The sequence below is a fragment of the Ochotona curzoniae genome, unplaced genomic scaffold (assembly GCF_017591425.1).
Source record: "Ochotona curzoniae isolate NIBS_2020 unplaced genomic scaffold, NIBS_Ocur_1.0 scaffold_4505, whole genome shotgun sequence".
Lineage (NCBI taxonomy): Eukaryota > Metazoa > Chordata > Mammalia > Lagomorpha > Ochotonidae > Ochotona > Ochotona curzoniae.
Genome location: NW_024467118.1, coordinates 29,564,966 through 29,580,839, shown reverse-complemented (window position 1 = coordinate 29,580,839; position 15,874 = coordinate 29,564,966). Strand labels below are relative to the sequence as shown.

At 45.2% G+C, this 15,874-nt stretch overlaps 1 protein-coding gene across 2 annotated transcripts; it reads left to right on the top strand.

Annotated features, from left to right (window-relative positions):
* Positions 1 to 1,620: 1,620 nt before the first annotated feature.
* OCIAD2 (OCIA domain containing 2) lies at positions 1,621 to 15,874 on the top strand. Of its 2 annotated transcripts, XM_040965918.1 has the most exons (7): positions 1,621 to 1,729; positions 4,620 to 4,749; positions 7,252 to 7,348; positions 9,889 to 9,942; positions 11,940 to 11,987; positions 13,224 to 13,341; positions 15,548 to 15,874. In XM_040965918.1, exons 2-7 carry the CDS (start codon positions 4,684 to 4,686, stop codon positions 15,627 to 15,629), a joined length of 465 nt encoding a protein of 154 aa, XP_040821852.1. In that variant the 5' UTR covers positions 1,621 to 1,729; positions 4,620 to 4,683; the 3' UTR covers positions 15,630 to 15,874. The 2 variants fall into 2 exon arrangements, with proteins under 2 accessions (XP_040821852.1, XP_040821853.1); XM_040965919.1 differs by lacking the exon at positions 13,224 to 13,341.

The window sequence follows — 15,874 nt, the reverse complement described above, 5'->3', positions numbered from 1 at the left end:
AAGTCCTGGTAACTCCTGCCATGTAGTATAATTACCTGGAACATTCTGTTGGGACAACAGAAACGGGGTGGGGCAGGAACACAGAGTAGCACAGCAAGGTATTGGAGGACAAACCCTCCTTAGCATGTTTGTTAACAGTCAGACTTTGGTGTCCTGTAGGGCTGACATTACCAAGCCAACGAGAAGGCTGTTCCTCTTCAGATCAGAAAATGACAAAGGCTTAGAGCTGACTTCTGGTGACACGATGTAACATTAGCGATAAACAACCCCTTCTGTCAGTTGCTGAGGGAAAAGAGAGTGAGAAAGGAAAAAAAAACATGCCGAGAAAGAGAAACTGAGTCACCGGGGCTGCAGTTTGGGAGTCTCCTGGGCAACACAACAGCCTCCAAAACAGCAGTCTCCACACTCACGTATTGTTTCCCTCAAGTCCCTCCTGGATCAGAGATGACAGGTACCCCAGGGTGGCCCAAAGAGACGCCAACTTGTTGTGCACTTTCCAAAGCTTACATCATCAGAGGAGGCTTAAAGAAACACTCACCAATAAATACACTTAACAACTTGTTTGATAACTATTATGCAATGGTGACTAGTGCTAGGAAAAGGAAGAGAAGCCCGTTTAAGTAAAGTTGGGCAATGCACGACAGCACATCATAATACATTGAAACCACCTGCCACTCTCATTAGTGCTACTTCTCCAGCTGGAAACTTTGAGCCTTATCACTAGTTTTTTTGTTTTTTTTTTTTTTTTTAATGTTGGGACAACGCAGCAGGACCCTCACAGGGCCAAATTCTGAAGAATAACACGAGAACGTTATGCCACAACCTCCTGCCTCAGGTCCCCATTAACTTAGAACCACGTGAAATAATTGGTCAGTGTCTTAAAATGGTACCCTTTTTGCCATTCTGTGTAGAACAAACCTTACAGCTCTGCCCAGGCCACCCATGCCTCCTGCTCTGGAGTTCTGCATGGAAATTGCCCTCACCAACTTGCACTCTTACTTCAAGTCTTGGGTCTCAGCAGTCCCTCTTAGTCCAGGGACTCCGACAGGAAAGCAGTGAGGAAGGTCTTCCTGGCAGACAGCCCAGAAGCACAAGGAGGAAGAAGCCAGGATGGAGCCGTTGGAGAGAGGATTCCGAGGCAGAAGCAGGGCTCCTGGAATAGAAGAGGCGAGGAGAAAGAGCTGAGCAGTGTGCAGCGGCCGCCCCAGGGCACGGAGACCCGGTAGGGTAAGAAGCGGAAAGGTGAGGTCCTGTGGTAACCTCTTTCCCTCCAGCTGCACTCACTCCAAGAGACTCTCGGCTCAGCCTAGGGAGTGCAGGCAGGAAGGTCAAGAGCCCGAGGTTGACAGTGCCCAAAAGGCGGGGATTCAAGGAGAATGCCAGGGAGCTAGCTGGCCCTGTGGGAGCCAACCCAAACAGTGAGACAGCTAACACTCACCCCACAGGGCAGGGATGCGGGCTACAGGTGAGCGGAAGTAAGAGCCCGGCCCAAGGAGGGAGGTCAAGGGTGGAGTGGTGTAGGGTGGAAGAGCTTAGCGTGCCAGACAAACCGGGCGTGTCAGGACGAGGCCGCGGGATCAGGGGGCGGTTCTAGCAAGGGCTTGTCTCAGCCACCAATCAACGAGGGGCCTGCCGTGGGGGAGGGAATGCACTTGCGCGCTGCCTTCAGCGAGGCGGTGACCGCGCCGTCCTGGAGGAAGGCTGCGAGGCGACGCGCTTGGGAAGGCAGGTGGGGGCCGGGTCGTGCGCACCCGGGTCCTGGGGCTTCGCGGGGCGCTGAGGGGCAGCCAAGCGGGGAGAGTGCGGGCCAAGGCCGCAGAGCCGGCGCCGGGGATGTAGCCTCGGAGGTGATGGCGGGAGGCGGCGGCAGTGAGGTGGAAGGGATGGAGAGTGGAGATGGCCTCCTCTGCTCGCCTTCCTTTCCAGATCCATGGTGATGGAGGCGGCAGCCAGGGGCTTGGCCCTTCTTGCCCTTGTGGCCTGACTCCGGCTCTCACGGGATTGACCCGGGCGGTCCCCGGCGCAGGTGGGAGGTTTGAGATTGTACTGGGGAGTGGGGGAGTTGGGGACGAAGTTTGGCAGATTTTCCGTGGTCAGAAGGTGCAGTGGCCCCTTACAGTGTGCCTGTCGCCTCTGCCCAGTGCCCGTTATCAGTGTCTCTGTCTACTTCCTGCGCCAAGCAGGAAGCCGACCAGACCCACTTATGGAAGTTAAGAGCTGCCCTTGGCTGGCCTGGAGTGGACCGGGGATTTCTGGGGTGCAAAGGGACCTAGTCACGAAAGCGGGAGAGTTGGAGTGTCGTTGCCTTCCGATTTGCCTGCCTAAGCAAAATTAATCTTGTTTTTATTCTTGGGTCAGCAGCACCTGTAGGTCAACAAAGGCCTGCTGGGGGGATACCCGGGAAATCAGGCCCCTGACAGCTGCCCCTCACTACCCCCACACGTTACCTGTGGCCCTGAGCTTTGGGGGGTCTCCTTGCTCATCCTTGCAACAGTCATTCAGCATGGTTGTGCCCACTGCTTCAACTTAACAGGTGAAAAAGCTGAGGCACAGCCCATGAAGTCGCTTGCCTGGAGATACAGGACTAGCAGGCAGTAGAGCCCATGTTTCAGCAGAAATCTCAAGACTGAACACGGTGGAGCTTAGTGCTGCTCCTGCACATTAGACACCTGCAGGTGAAACAGGTGCAAGTGTGTGTGGGGGTGGTGATCGTTACCGTAAGAATAGGCTCTGTGTAAGAAGATGCTCCCTTTGTGGAGAATACAGTGGGGAAGAGCAGTGAAGGAATGCAGCGGGAGTTGGAGGGGAGAGTCCAGGTTCATGGTCCACTTGGACTCTGTCCAACTCTGCCAAATCCAGAGTCCACTTTCAGAGGCCTGTGACATTGTTGATGATTCACCTCCTCCTCAGCCTCCCTTACCTCTGCATCAGTCCTTCTCCCACTGCTCCCTTTGCCCTGTCCCCCCTCGCCCCTTCCCATTGAAACTCCTTTGGGCTCAGTGTTCACATTCTGCAGTACTCTTTTGGACTGATGTGCTCAGGTACCTGGCTTTCACTCTCATCTCTATGGGGGCAGCTCCCAATTTCAGCTCTCCTGAAAGCCTAAGTCACTACTAATTTCACTGTTTCCATACACACCCAAATCAATGCTTTCCAAACCCAAATTTATCAACTCTGTCCTTCGCCCCAGAGTCGTGATCCAGTTCTCTGTAACTGCTTGTTCCTGCTATTGCATTGTCTTCCATGTCAACCCTCTTGGCCATGGTACCTGTCCACCCTCTACAGATTCCCCTGAAAGCGTGCATCTTCATCTCTTTGGTGTCTTGACTGGATGGACCTTTCTTCCTCTCCTTCCTTAGCCCCTGTATGTACCTTTGTAGTCCTTTTTGTGTTGGCTCACTGTTGACTTAGCTGTCTTCCCGTTTAGACTGCTCCTCCTTCAACAGTGATTTTTGTCTTACCCTTCTTTGTATCCTGAGGTCTGGTACACAGTAGATATTCAGTCAGGACCAAAGGAGTCTCCAGAGAGTTCAAGGACAGGCAGGCATTTGGACTGGTGCTTAGAACACAGTGAAGAAGTCCACGTCCTATATTGAAGTGTCTGGGTTCCAAACCCAGTTCTGGCTTCTGGCATCAGCTGCCTGTTCCTGCACTTCATGGGTGGCAGCAGCGATAACTCGATGAGTTGGATTCTTGCCCCATCATAGAAAACCTAGATGGAGTTCCCAATTCCTGGCTTCAGTCTTGGCCCAGCTCTGGATGTCTTAGACATTGGGGGATAAAATCAAGTGCTAGAAGTAGACTCTTTCATTCTCCCTCTTTGCCCCTCAAAAAAAATGTTTTCTTTTGAAGAAAAAGCTCATGGAACATGGCATGATGACTCAGTGTCTAATTTTGTCCCAGTAAGTGGCCATAAGGGTGCCAGTTCATGTCTTGGCTGCTCCACTTCCCATCCAGCTCCCTGCCTGTGGCCTGGGAAAGTAGTGGAGGATGGCGCAAAGCCTTGGGAGCCTGCACCTGCATAGGAGACCCAGAAGGAGCTCCTGACTCATGGCTTTGGACTGGCTCAGCTCCTGCCATTGTGGCTATTTGAGGAATGACCCAGCAGACAGAAGATCTTTCTCTCAGAAATCTAACTTTCCAGTAAAAATAAATAAATCTTTAATAAAAACTTTTTAATTAAAAATGTGAAGTTCATGGAAAATGTACAGTATGAGAAAATTGTGAGGATTTCAAAAATTTTTTGCACCAAAACAAACGTTTAGTTCCATTTTCCATGAACTTTTTGAAGTCACCTTCTACTACGCCAGGCATAAGGAGGATGCTTGCCAAGGCACAGCTGTGCTGAGGAATGGAGGTGAGACTTCCTTAAAGGATAGTTTATAGGTAGACAATATTGCACATGTTCAGTGTGACATTTCATCTGCACTCACTTTGGTCTGTTCCCATCGGTGAGTTAACACATGTGGGTAAAATCAAGGCAGGAACATTAGACACTGAATTTATACCCGATCTCAGGCAGAGACTAGTAAAAATAAATGCAGCTGATGCTAAGAGTGATTTTAAACTTGATATAAACATTCAATCATAATACAGTGATTTCCTTCTATTTTCCCCAGACATTGAGTGAAGCAGTGTACCAAGGGAACACTGAGCTGGAAGAGCAGCCAGGACCCAGTCGTCATGGCCTCCGTGTCCACTCAGGAAAGCCAGGAGAAAAGCCCTGGTTGGCCACCACTGAACAAGAAGGTACGTTTTTAATTTGGGGACAGGGGAGGAGCTGCAGTTTGAAAAATCGTGCAGAACTTTTGTTCAGGGGCATCCCTGTCCAGTCCTCTGACCTTCTGTCCAGTGGGTTCAGAGAAAAATGGAATGAGGAAGAAAAGTGGGTTTTTAGTTGCCTTGAAAAGCAACTTTTTAAAATTTTATCTAAAAGCCTTTCTTGACTCATTCCTGCTTAACTAACCCTTACAGAGGCTGTCAGTGACCGAAGTAATTTACTGTAGCAGACAATACTCTCAGCCGACTCCAACAAATGATCCGTTTTGCTCATTTTTACTCCTGTGTTTGGAAGAGGACTCATACCCCACATTTGCTGCTGACAGATGCTCTTCGGGCTGTACAAATCCTTAAGTACAGAATAGCTTTCAGGTTGAGAACCTGAGTATTTGCCCGAGTGTCCTTTCTCCTTGTTAGGAATGGATGTTTTTGTTTTGGGAATGCACAGTGAAGACAAGAAAAACTATTTGGTGGGTAAATAAATGGAGTTCGTGTTCTGTGAGGTCAGCTTTTCCGGCTAAACATTATTTATCATGGAAGAGATGCTGTTTTAAGAGCAGAGTTTAGAGAGGCAGACAGACACATGATAAGTCACAGGAGAAGAACGTGGACACCCAAGTGGCCTCGGGGAAACAGAGAGTCATGCATCATTGATGGCTGCCTAGAAGGCCGGCCGAGCTCCTTTCATCAGGAGAGCTTTGGGACTCACTGCAGCTGTGGTAGCCGGGGGGTGTACACATGGGTCGATCTGGGGGAGGTGTCCCCTTTTGCTGCTGCAGTCACAGCCAGGAGCAAGGACAGATATTCCTGAATTTACAATGGGGCCGTGTCCTAAGAAGCACATCTGAAGTGGAACTGCTCATGAGAATTGAGAATGCGCCGACTACACCCTCTGCTCCTGACACCATGGCTTAGCTACATAGCACACTGCACAGTCTTAGCTGCCTCCTCCCAGAATCACATAGCTGAGTGGGAGCTGCAGCCGTGCAGCCTCTCCAAAGATCATAGCACTGCATCTCACCAGCCTGGCCCGGACTGTAGTTCAGGATCTCAGGAGCAGTGACCACTGCATGCATACGCACTTGGCACATTCATAAAGTTTGAAAGTCCTAGGTTGAACCATTTTAAGTCAGGCCCTTCTGTATTATGCTGGGCATAAGGAGGATGCTTGCCAAGGTGTGGCTGTGCTGAGGAATGGAGGTGAGTGGAGAGCAAGAACAGTCACTTCCCCTGTTGTTGGGATTCACCTGCTCACTACTTCCTGAGCCAGGGCCATGGGCAGTTGTAGAGAAAAGAGAGAGGTTGCTTGTGTTCTGAATTCCTGGGCACTGCAGGAATGCTCTACCCTGGTAATATGATGTCATGCATGGCAAATGGTTGGCACGGTGCATGGCCCATGTGAGGGTGCTCAAGAAATGATGACCAGCATGCACATCAATGTCTGTACAGTCTAAGAGAACAGAGGCAATGTACAATTGAAAAACCTGAGGGCTGCACCTCAATGAAAAAGCATTAAAGCCCTGGGAAACACCTGATAATCTCAATTATTCCCAAACAAAGGAATATGAGAATGATTTTTTAACAATGAGGAATCTTTTTGTTGTTGTTGTTGTTGTTAAAGTTAAAAACATGGGCTGTACAGTGGTGCTACAGGCTAATCATCCTTTGCCCTCCCTATGTGCCATCATCCCATATGGGCACCAGTTCATGTCCCAGATGCCCCACTTCTGATCCAGCTCCCTGCTTATGGCCTGGGAGAGCAGAGGATGAGGACTCAAGTATTTGGGCCTCTGTACCCAAATGGGAGACCTAGAGGAAGCTCCTGGATCCTGGCTTTGGATTATCTCAGCTCCAACTGATGTGACCATTTAGGAGGTGAACCAGCAGATGGAAGATCTCTCTCTCTCTCTGATTTTTCACAGAGGTCTTCCATATACTGGTCCACTTCCAAATGCCCACAACGCCAGGGCTGGTCCAGGACAAAGTCAAAAGCCAGAAACTATATCCAGGTCTCATGTGTATGCAGGGACACAACTACTTTGACCATCTTCCACTGCTCTCCCAGGTGCGTTAACAGGAAGCTGGATCAAAAGCATAGCAGCTGGGACTCCAACTGATAGTTTAATAATGGGATACCATATTGCAAGCTATTACCTTAATCCCTTGTGCCATAATTCTGGCCCCTGGGCTGGGTCTCAGGATCAGGTGGGTCAAGGAAATGAGTAGCATTTTAGGCATGGCACATTGCAGGACAGACCATGTGGTGTTGGCTGTAGCAGCTTGACCACACTGTTGCTCCCCAGGTTCCTCTTACTGACTCACTCACTCACTGACTCTTCAACTGCCCAGGTACCCTAGTGTGGCGCCCATGCTGTGTAACAGGCAAAGAGACCTCTGTGTTCACCCACAGAGAAAACAAAGCAAGTGCTTCCCAAGAAGCCTGGTGCATTCACCCTGCAACTTTCCTTACAGAGTATGCTGTTTTGCCCAAAATCAAAATTGCACATCCACAAAGGAGAGATCGCAAAGATCATCCGAGAATGTCAAGAGGAAAGTTTCTGGAAGAGAGGTAACTGTATCTCCTCTTGATCTTAGTAAACTCTAATCTGTTGCAGCAAAATCCTATTAGGACTGGGGTGAAGATTTGTTTCTCAGCAGGGACTTTGCATAATTCCTGACATCGTTGATATTCCAGAATGTTGAGAGTCTATAAATCTATGTTGAGACCTTTTTTGGGGGGAAGGGGTGGAGCAGAAATAATATCTGATTAAGGAGCACTTCATGCACTTCATTTAGTAAAAAGTAATACATACTTTTGCTTCACAAGACCAAGAAAATGGACAGAAAGACTATTATTTAGAATCTTTTGACTATCAAAAAATGGAACTTCTTAAATTCCACTGGACTAAACTTCGTAGAGCTGAGAATAATGTCAGGCTCATGTGAGACTTCATCGCATTATCTCCTGCACAATGTCCCAGTGATTAAAAAAAAAAGGCCTAAGGAACTGTATTATAAAATGATAGTCATAATACAAAGTGGAAAAACTAAATAAAAATGCTTAATTTATATTCATGAAAAATATGTACATGTGTGTTAAGTGTGAAACATGGCAGCATCCCATTAATTCTCATATCCTGTCTCTGCAATTGCCTTTTCTGCTGAATTACTTCCTCCCACTGGGCCTACCTTTCCAAGGACAAGGGTATGCGTTCAGACTATGCATTAAATCCCTTCCAATTTAAAGAATTAATGATTCATCATTAGAAAATAGAGTCTAAGATAAAGACCCAATGTTTTTCAATGCTGCTCATGAATCACTTATAATAGAAATATTCATTTTGATTTCATAAAGCACTCAAATTCAGAGTCATTTTGGAAGTAATACTCTTTAAAAGCTGATATCTACATGCATTACTGTGATTACTGGTTGCACTCCTTGGCAACCTGTGAGTAAATATTTAATTGGGCCCTGGTAGATGAACACTTATCAGGTAGGTGCCTATGAGTGGAACAATCAACAGCTATTTGATTTGTCTTGGTTGCTAGGAAGAACTAGGTGTTTATCAATATTCTTAGTTATCCAATATTTTGAATGAAGTCATCAGACACATTTTGACAGAACTAGAAATTTTCTTGACATTTGTAAATTTAAAAATCATAATACTGTACATGTTTAACATGAGTGTAGTCATCTTAAAATCTTCATTTGGATCTTTGTGGGAAATCACCCCTGGATCGCTGCCTGCTTTGCCTATGTAGGAGGTCATAGGCTCACAGCACACTGCATCCCTGGGGGAGCCCCTGACTAGAGTTTCAGCCAACCAAGACCTCAACCTGGCCTGTTCACTGGTCAAACAGGTGAGAATGGTGGGCTGCACCCCAGTCTCTCTCCTTTGTCCTTGGGCAAGCTGTGCTGGGACTTCCTTGATAAGCAGGTTTGGCACACATGGTGTACGTGACCCACAGCCTACCTGCTAGCCTGCCTGCTGTATGTGACCCACAGCCTACCTACCAGTCATGAATGTTGAACGTGAGTTGTGACATAATTGGAGGATCTAGAGAGATGAATGTGCCTTCTAGCCAATTTCATTGCTGTTGTTGGGTGGGAGGACTGTCGGGAGATGCCCCCTCCTTCCCACCACCTTCCCCTTTGTTAGTCTATATAAGTTTATTCTTGGATTACAATAAATGGACATGCTCAATCAGACTGTCTCCGGTGGTTCATGCGGCTGCTAAACACTGTCATCTCACTCCCTTAGTGGTTGCAGGGGTCTGCTGGCAGGAAACCCCTGAGAGACCTTTAGGCAGATATCCAAATATAAGACAAAAAGATCATGAAAGATTTAAAAGAGGGGCAAGGAATTTTCCTAGTTAGAACAGGGAATAAAGGACATGATCTTTGTGTTTTTTTGGATTGGAAAAGCACAGCTATGAAGATCTTTGGGCCCACTGAGGAGATTTGAGTGCAGATTGCATATTAATAAAATTCTTGAATATGAATATTTACATCTTAAATATGCTAATAGTATTCTGATTATGTAGAGTAATGTTCTAGTTCTTAAAATACCTACTGAAACATTTAATGGTGAAGAATCACTTATGCAAGTTTCCAATGACTCCAAAGAAAAAATGGAGATAGCTAAATAGAGAGTAACGGTTTGAAAAAGAGTCACAAGTAGTGAATGTAGATGAAGGGAACTCAGGAGTACATTATACTACTTTGTAATGCTTATGTAGGATTGACAAAATAAACAGCCAAAGGCAGTTCCCAAATTCAACAGCTATGTGTACTTACATTATGACACCTATGTTGTGTATAGCAGTGTTAGTGCATGTGTGGATTCAGGCCATGTGGATGCCAGGGGTTTGACCAGCATGGAAATCAGGTTTAGATCTTATTAATGCTGTGCATGAATGAATGACAGAAGCAGATCTCAAGAAAACTCCCCATGTAGCAGTTAATTGTTATTAGTAAAAAAAAAAAAAATTTAAATACACACTTACTGCTAACGAAATAAGGCAAAAAGTTCAGAGTAATTCTCCCTGACTTCTAGATGACATTTAAGTTTTCTGCTACTAACATTGAAAGGCATTTTTGTTTTACAGCTCTGCCTTTTTCTCTTGTAAGCATGCTTGTCACTCAGGGACTCGTCCACCAAGGTAAGATTTGTTCTGTGTTGTCATTTCACTTCAGAGAGCCTGGTCGTTTGTGAGTCTCCTGGCACCTTATGGGCATTTGACACTGATTTTTTTTTTTTTTTTTGGTGAAGACTTTGTTTCTGCAGGCTTGCGTTTACATTCAGTCTGTGTCTCCACCTCCAAATTGCTGGAATGAGTGGATATATCAGGTTACCTGGCAAAAGGAACTTTTGAGTCAAAGATGCAATAACCAGCTGGCTTGAAAAATAGGGAGACTAGCCTGAGTGATCTCGGTGGGGCCAAATGCAATCAAAAAGGGTGAGATAATGACTGAGGCATGATACCACTGGGCACGGTCAGCACATCTCCCTACGCAGACCTCTCCTGCCGCCTAGAGCTCACCTCTCCTTTGGTTCTTCCTTCTTCGTTCTCTTTCTTTGTCGCCACTGGCCAAAGAACACACCCCTCACCCCCCTCCCTGGCATTGCTTAGTCCCCAGGAAAGAAGGAAGCTGAGCAAATTTAAGCCCCTTTTAGAGCCCTTCACTGAGCACTGCTTGATGAGTAGGATTAAAGAGGAATGTTTGTGCCCTAGAACACGAGAAAAGCCGTCCTAGGTCTCTGTGAGATCTCAGCAACTACACGCGAGTTTATCTAGAACAATCCGTCCCCATCAATATTAGTCTTTGTTCCTAAAGAGTATGTGCTTACTATGAATTTGTGCAATTTAAAGACAGTTTCCTTATACAAATCAATTTATCAGTCAATAACAAGCCTCTTTCAGACATTTCAGACACAGAAAAAAATGCATAACTAAGACATTTACAGGAATTATTAAATTACTCAGTTTAGTATTACTTATATCTGTGCAAGGGTTGGGTAAGTCAGAGCTCTATATGAATGTAACAGATTAGCACAGCATAGTGGCTTTAAACAACATGAATATATTAGCTTAACAGTTCTTGGGCCCAAAAGCCTGCTGTGGATCTCCCTGAAGCCAACTCCAGGTGTCACCCCAACTCTGCTCCTTCTCCTAATAATTTGGCTCCCTTACCCTATCTAGCTTCCAGACTACACACTTACTTTGGCTGGGAACCCCCTCCCCTAGATTCACAGTCAGGAGCATTGAACCAGTTACTTCCCACACTGCCATCTCTCTGGTTCTGTCTCCAACCCCTTCTTCCATATTCAGGAACCTACCTGGGAGCTATTTCAATTATCTGAGCAGCGAATTCAAACTCATTCTCTATCATTGTTATTTTCATTTTATTTGAATGGCAGGCCAAAAAATAGAGAGATTTTGTATTCTCTGACTCACTCCCCAAATGCATGCAGCAAACCAGAGCTGAGCCAGGCCGGAGTCAGAAGCCTGGAAGTCCATCTGGGTCTCTTATGCACTTGAGCCATCATCTGCTGCCTTCCAGGTTCACATTAGCAGAGCGTTGGATCAGATACTGAGAAACCAAGACTTGAATCAAACCCTCCAATATGGAATGTGAACACCCAAAATGGTGCAACTTAACACTGCACCTGCCCCTTATTTTTTATCTTATTCCCTTTTTAATGTAATATAACCTATTCAGGTTTCCCCTAAAAGTAGTGTGTACATCTTTAGTAGGTCATTAGTCTACCTAACCCAGTTGTAATGTTTTCATTTTAAAATCGTGATGTATATACCCTCAGTCTTTTCGGTTGAAATTTCTTGAGCTGTACTACTTGATGGTGACTAGTTTCTTTGAACTCAGTTGTTAGCCCCACCTTTGTGTGATATCTGTAAATCAGTCTTCCATTGTCTTTTCAGTTTCCTTTTCTATACCTTAAAGCTGATATTTGAAATCTGCCAAAAGTAGCTATTTGAGTTACATTCAATGAAGAACTGCATTAAACTATTCGAAGGCCATCCATTCAGATGAAGAATATATACATTTAAAGGATTTTTCATCTCACGATTTGAAGTTTTCTACATAAATTTGAGCTTTATAGGATGAAATAACAATGTTTTTATCTCTTACTCCTTAGGTTATTTAGCAGCCAACCCAAGATTTGGGTCATTGCCTAAAGTTGCACGTAAGTTATCAAAAAAAAAAAAAGGCAGATTCCTTATGAAAGAAGACAATGTTGATAGCAACTGTGGACCTGAACATCCAGCTGAACCAGAATGCCCGTGTTGACCATCCCTGCTTCCTGCCACTTTGCCTTTGTCCATTCATTCAACCCTGATAGACTTAGCAGGAGAGACTTAGTCATCTTCAAAGCATGGACTAGGAGGGCCTGGCAGGACAGAGACAGTCATCCTTCAGTACCAGCAAGTTATCTGTTGCAGAACCTCCCCCCACCCCGCGAGGATACCAAAATGTACAGATGCGCAGCTCCCTTTATATGAAAGGGCACATTATCTGTGTGGATAACTGCATGTGTTCTCCGAGTATCTGGATTACTTACCAGACCTAGGACAGTGTAAATGCTATGTAAACAGTTTATGGACTAATGAAAAAAAAATAAAAAAGAAAGAAAGCAACTTTGTATATCCTCAGGACAGATGCTAAATTTCTAAAAAAATATTTCTGGTCTGCAGGCAATTGAATACATGGGTGTGGAACCCATGGTACAGAGGGCCCACTGTAGCCCTACCTGCAGATAATGGATCCTTAAGGGAATCCTCTTTATTTTACCCTAATCTTTTCAGAGTGTGTTTTATGAAAGATATACAAGATTGGTAATTTTTATGCATCCAGGACCTCCCAGTAATAAGTTTATATATTTGGGATCTTCTCTTTCACTTGAAAATATACCTGTATTGTTTTTGTGCAAAAGACTGGATGTGGTATACAGTCTGAAGCTTCATTCCCAGCAGAAGGAACAGGTTTAAGATTGCTACCACTTCCTCCTGACCCCTACCCTGTAAGCAAGATGTTCTGCAACTCCTTCTATTCCATGTCCATAAAGAAAACGGAGGGGTCTTTCTACCCAGGGCTTTGGAAATTGCCCCTAGCCACAACCCAGCTCCCACCTTTCCGTCCAGTAACTTCCTCCACCATTTGATATCCAGGCCACAGTCTGGCTGCCTCCCCCAGGATGGCACCTTCACTCCACTGTCTTAGTCTGCTTCATGTAGGTTTAAAGGTGAGGACATCATAAAGTGTCCTCTGCCCAGTCCTGTTCTTTTCTCAGAGTTTTACTTCATTAATTTATCATGGCACATTGAACATAAAAACTATTAGTGTTACTAAGGAAAATTCTAGAACAGGAATAGTGGAGAAGATTCTGATCCTCTGAATTATCTGTCTCAACTTCCTTTTACAGTTGCTGGTATCTTGGGATTTGGACTGGGTAAGGCCTCCTACATTGGAGTGTGCCAGAGTAAATTCCATTCCTTTGAAAATCAGCTCCGTGGGGCTGGATTTGGTCCACACCATAACAGGTTGGTTGTCATCTGTTTAATTGGGAGAGTTCAATGAAGCTAATGACAAGAAATTGCATGAAAGTCACTTATAATACAAAATATACCTTTAAAGTGCATAGATTGGGCCGTTGTTGGGTGCAGCAATGAAGCCACCACGTGCGATGCCTACTTCCTCATGTTAAAGTGTCTGAGTTCGAATCCCAGCTTCACTCTCCTTTCTAGCTTTCTGCTAGTGTGCTCTCTGGCAGGCATCAGGTGATGGGCCAAGGAGTGAGTTCTGAGCCACTACATGGGAGACTCACATTAAGTTCCTGCTGTCTCTTTCTCTTCTCTACAAATCTGCCTTTCCAATGAAAAAGGCAAATCTTCCCATCTTAAAAAATATATATTTTCATTGGAAAGGCAGATTTACAGAAAAGAGAAACAGCTCTTCCATCTGCTGGTTCACTTCCCACATGGTCTCAAAGGTTGAATCTGACCCAATCCAAGGCCAGGAGCCAGGAGCTTCTTCTGAGTCTCCCACGCGGGTGCCAGATCCCAAAACCTTGGGCCATCCTGGTCTATTTTCCCAGGCCACAAGCAGTGAGCTGGATGGGAAGGAACTGGCAACCATATGGGATCCCAGCACTTAGAAGTGAAGGATTAGCCAATCAAGCCATCGCAAACAGGCCCAAAAATAAATCTTAAAAATAGAAAAAGGAGCCTCTTAACCCTCTGATTCTGAGCTATTTAAATCAAGAATTATTTGATATGTTTAGTTATCTATTTCATTTTTTTAACAAATTAACTCGGTTATTTTTGTTCTGTTATTTGAAAGGCAAAGAGACTAACTGGTTCACTCCACAAATATCCGTAAGAGCTGGGCCAGGCTTCCCATATGAACAGCAGATACCCAAGTTCTTGAGCCATCACCTCTTGTTTCTCAGGGCGCTAGCAGGAAGCTGGAATCAGAAGTACAGCACAGACTCAGACCTGAGATGCCCTTTTCCAAGTGGAGTCTTGGGCACTATGCAGGAAGCCCCCGTCTCCTAATAAATATGTAATGAAACACCTCCTGTTCTCAAAGCATTGTGCAAGTCTGAAGAACAGCTCAGAAACTGGCTTCTGCCATCCTGAGATTATACAAAATGTCAACAGGCTTCCGATTGCAGGGTTTTTCAGAGTCTTTAGTATGTTCAGATGTGGTGATTCTCCTTCAGGGAGAGGCCCAGGTTCATTTGCTTTTATTTAAAAAATTAGGTGTATGTACATGTGTATGTGTGTCTAACTCCACAGGCATACAGTTAAATCCTGGATATACACATTAGATACATTGAGACTTTAAAAATATGTTTATTTTTACTTGAAAGGCAAATTTTAGAAGAGAGCAATAGAGGTCTTCCATCTGCTGGTTCACTCCCCAGTGACCACAATGGCTAGTCCTGAGCCAATCCAAAGGCAGGAGCCAGGAGCTTCTTCTAGGTCTCCCATTTGGATGCAGGGGCCCAAGTGTTTGAGCCATCATCTGCCACTTTACCCAGACCATAAGCAGGGAGCTGGATCAGAAGTGCAGCAGCCTAAACTCAAACCCAGTGCCCATATGGGATGTCAGTGCTGCAGGCAGGCCAATTAGTTTGCTAGAACACAGCACAGGCCCTTTTTGTCTTTTATACGATTGGTAGCAATGGCTCTTTATTTAAAATAGTTAAGATGTTCAACCGTGTCTGTGTGACCCTTATCACAAATACAACCATCTATTTCAACTTCATTTTTGGCTTCTTTTTGGATAAAATCATGGGAATTTTAAACCAAGAAATGATTCATTTTATCTATTAGGTTAGGAGCTAGGATTGTGGGCTGGAAATTAAATGGCCACTTGCAGCATCAATATCCTATATCACTGGATCCCATTTAGCTCCCTGCTAACTCACCTGGGACAGCGATGGTCCAAGTGCTTGGGCCTCTGCTACCGGAGTGGGAGACCCATGGAGCTCAGGGTTCTTTGTTTCAGCTGTTTCTGCCATTTGGGAAGCTAACTAGTGGGCAGAAGCTCTCTCTCACTCCACCCTCACCCTTGAAGCCCCCATCATGTTGCCTGTCAACTAGATCTTTAAAAAGCTATAGTATCATTTTGTTTTAAAACTAGTTCGTGAACTCTAGCATAGAAATTATCTAGACAATGTGTTAAGGCCAGAGTTTGCAGGATCACAGTGCAACTCACTGCTTATTGTTGCTTCTCTTCTAGGCACTGCCTGCTTACCTGTGAGGAGTGCAAAACCAGGCATGGGCTGAGCCAGAAGGGAGACAAACAGCCATCAGCTTCCTAAGCTTTTGAAAATTTTTAAATCCCTGAATTTGAATGCATTAAAAATTTCAAGTATACTTTCAAACATACTTCTAGTGGGTGGAATAAGACCGTTGTGATTGTGTCACTATTACGCTTTCCCTAACGGGCTGTCAGTACAATTGAGCACATGTTTTTCTGCTCCTTGTGACAATGTGCTGGGAGTCCTCACCCACTGAAACAGAAATGTTGTACCCTCCCATACTTATGGCTAAGTAAAAGAATTCA

Coding starts and splice junctions, on each gene's coding strand:
- OCIAD2 (XM_040965918.1), top strand. CDS start 4,684: ATGGCCTCCGTGTCCACTCAGGAAAGCCAGGAGAAAAGCCCTGGTTGG. Junction 7,349..9,888: donor GGAAAGTTTCTGGAAGAGAG/GTAACTGTATCT, acceptor TTTGTTTTACAG/CTCTGCCTTTTTCTCTTGTA. Junction 9,943..11,939: donor TCAGGGACTCGTCCACCAAG/GTAAGATTTGTT, acceptor CTTACTCCTTAG/GTTATTTAGCAGCCAACCCA.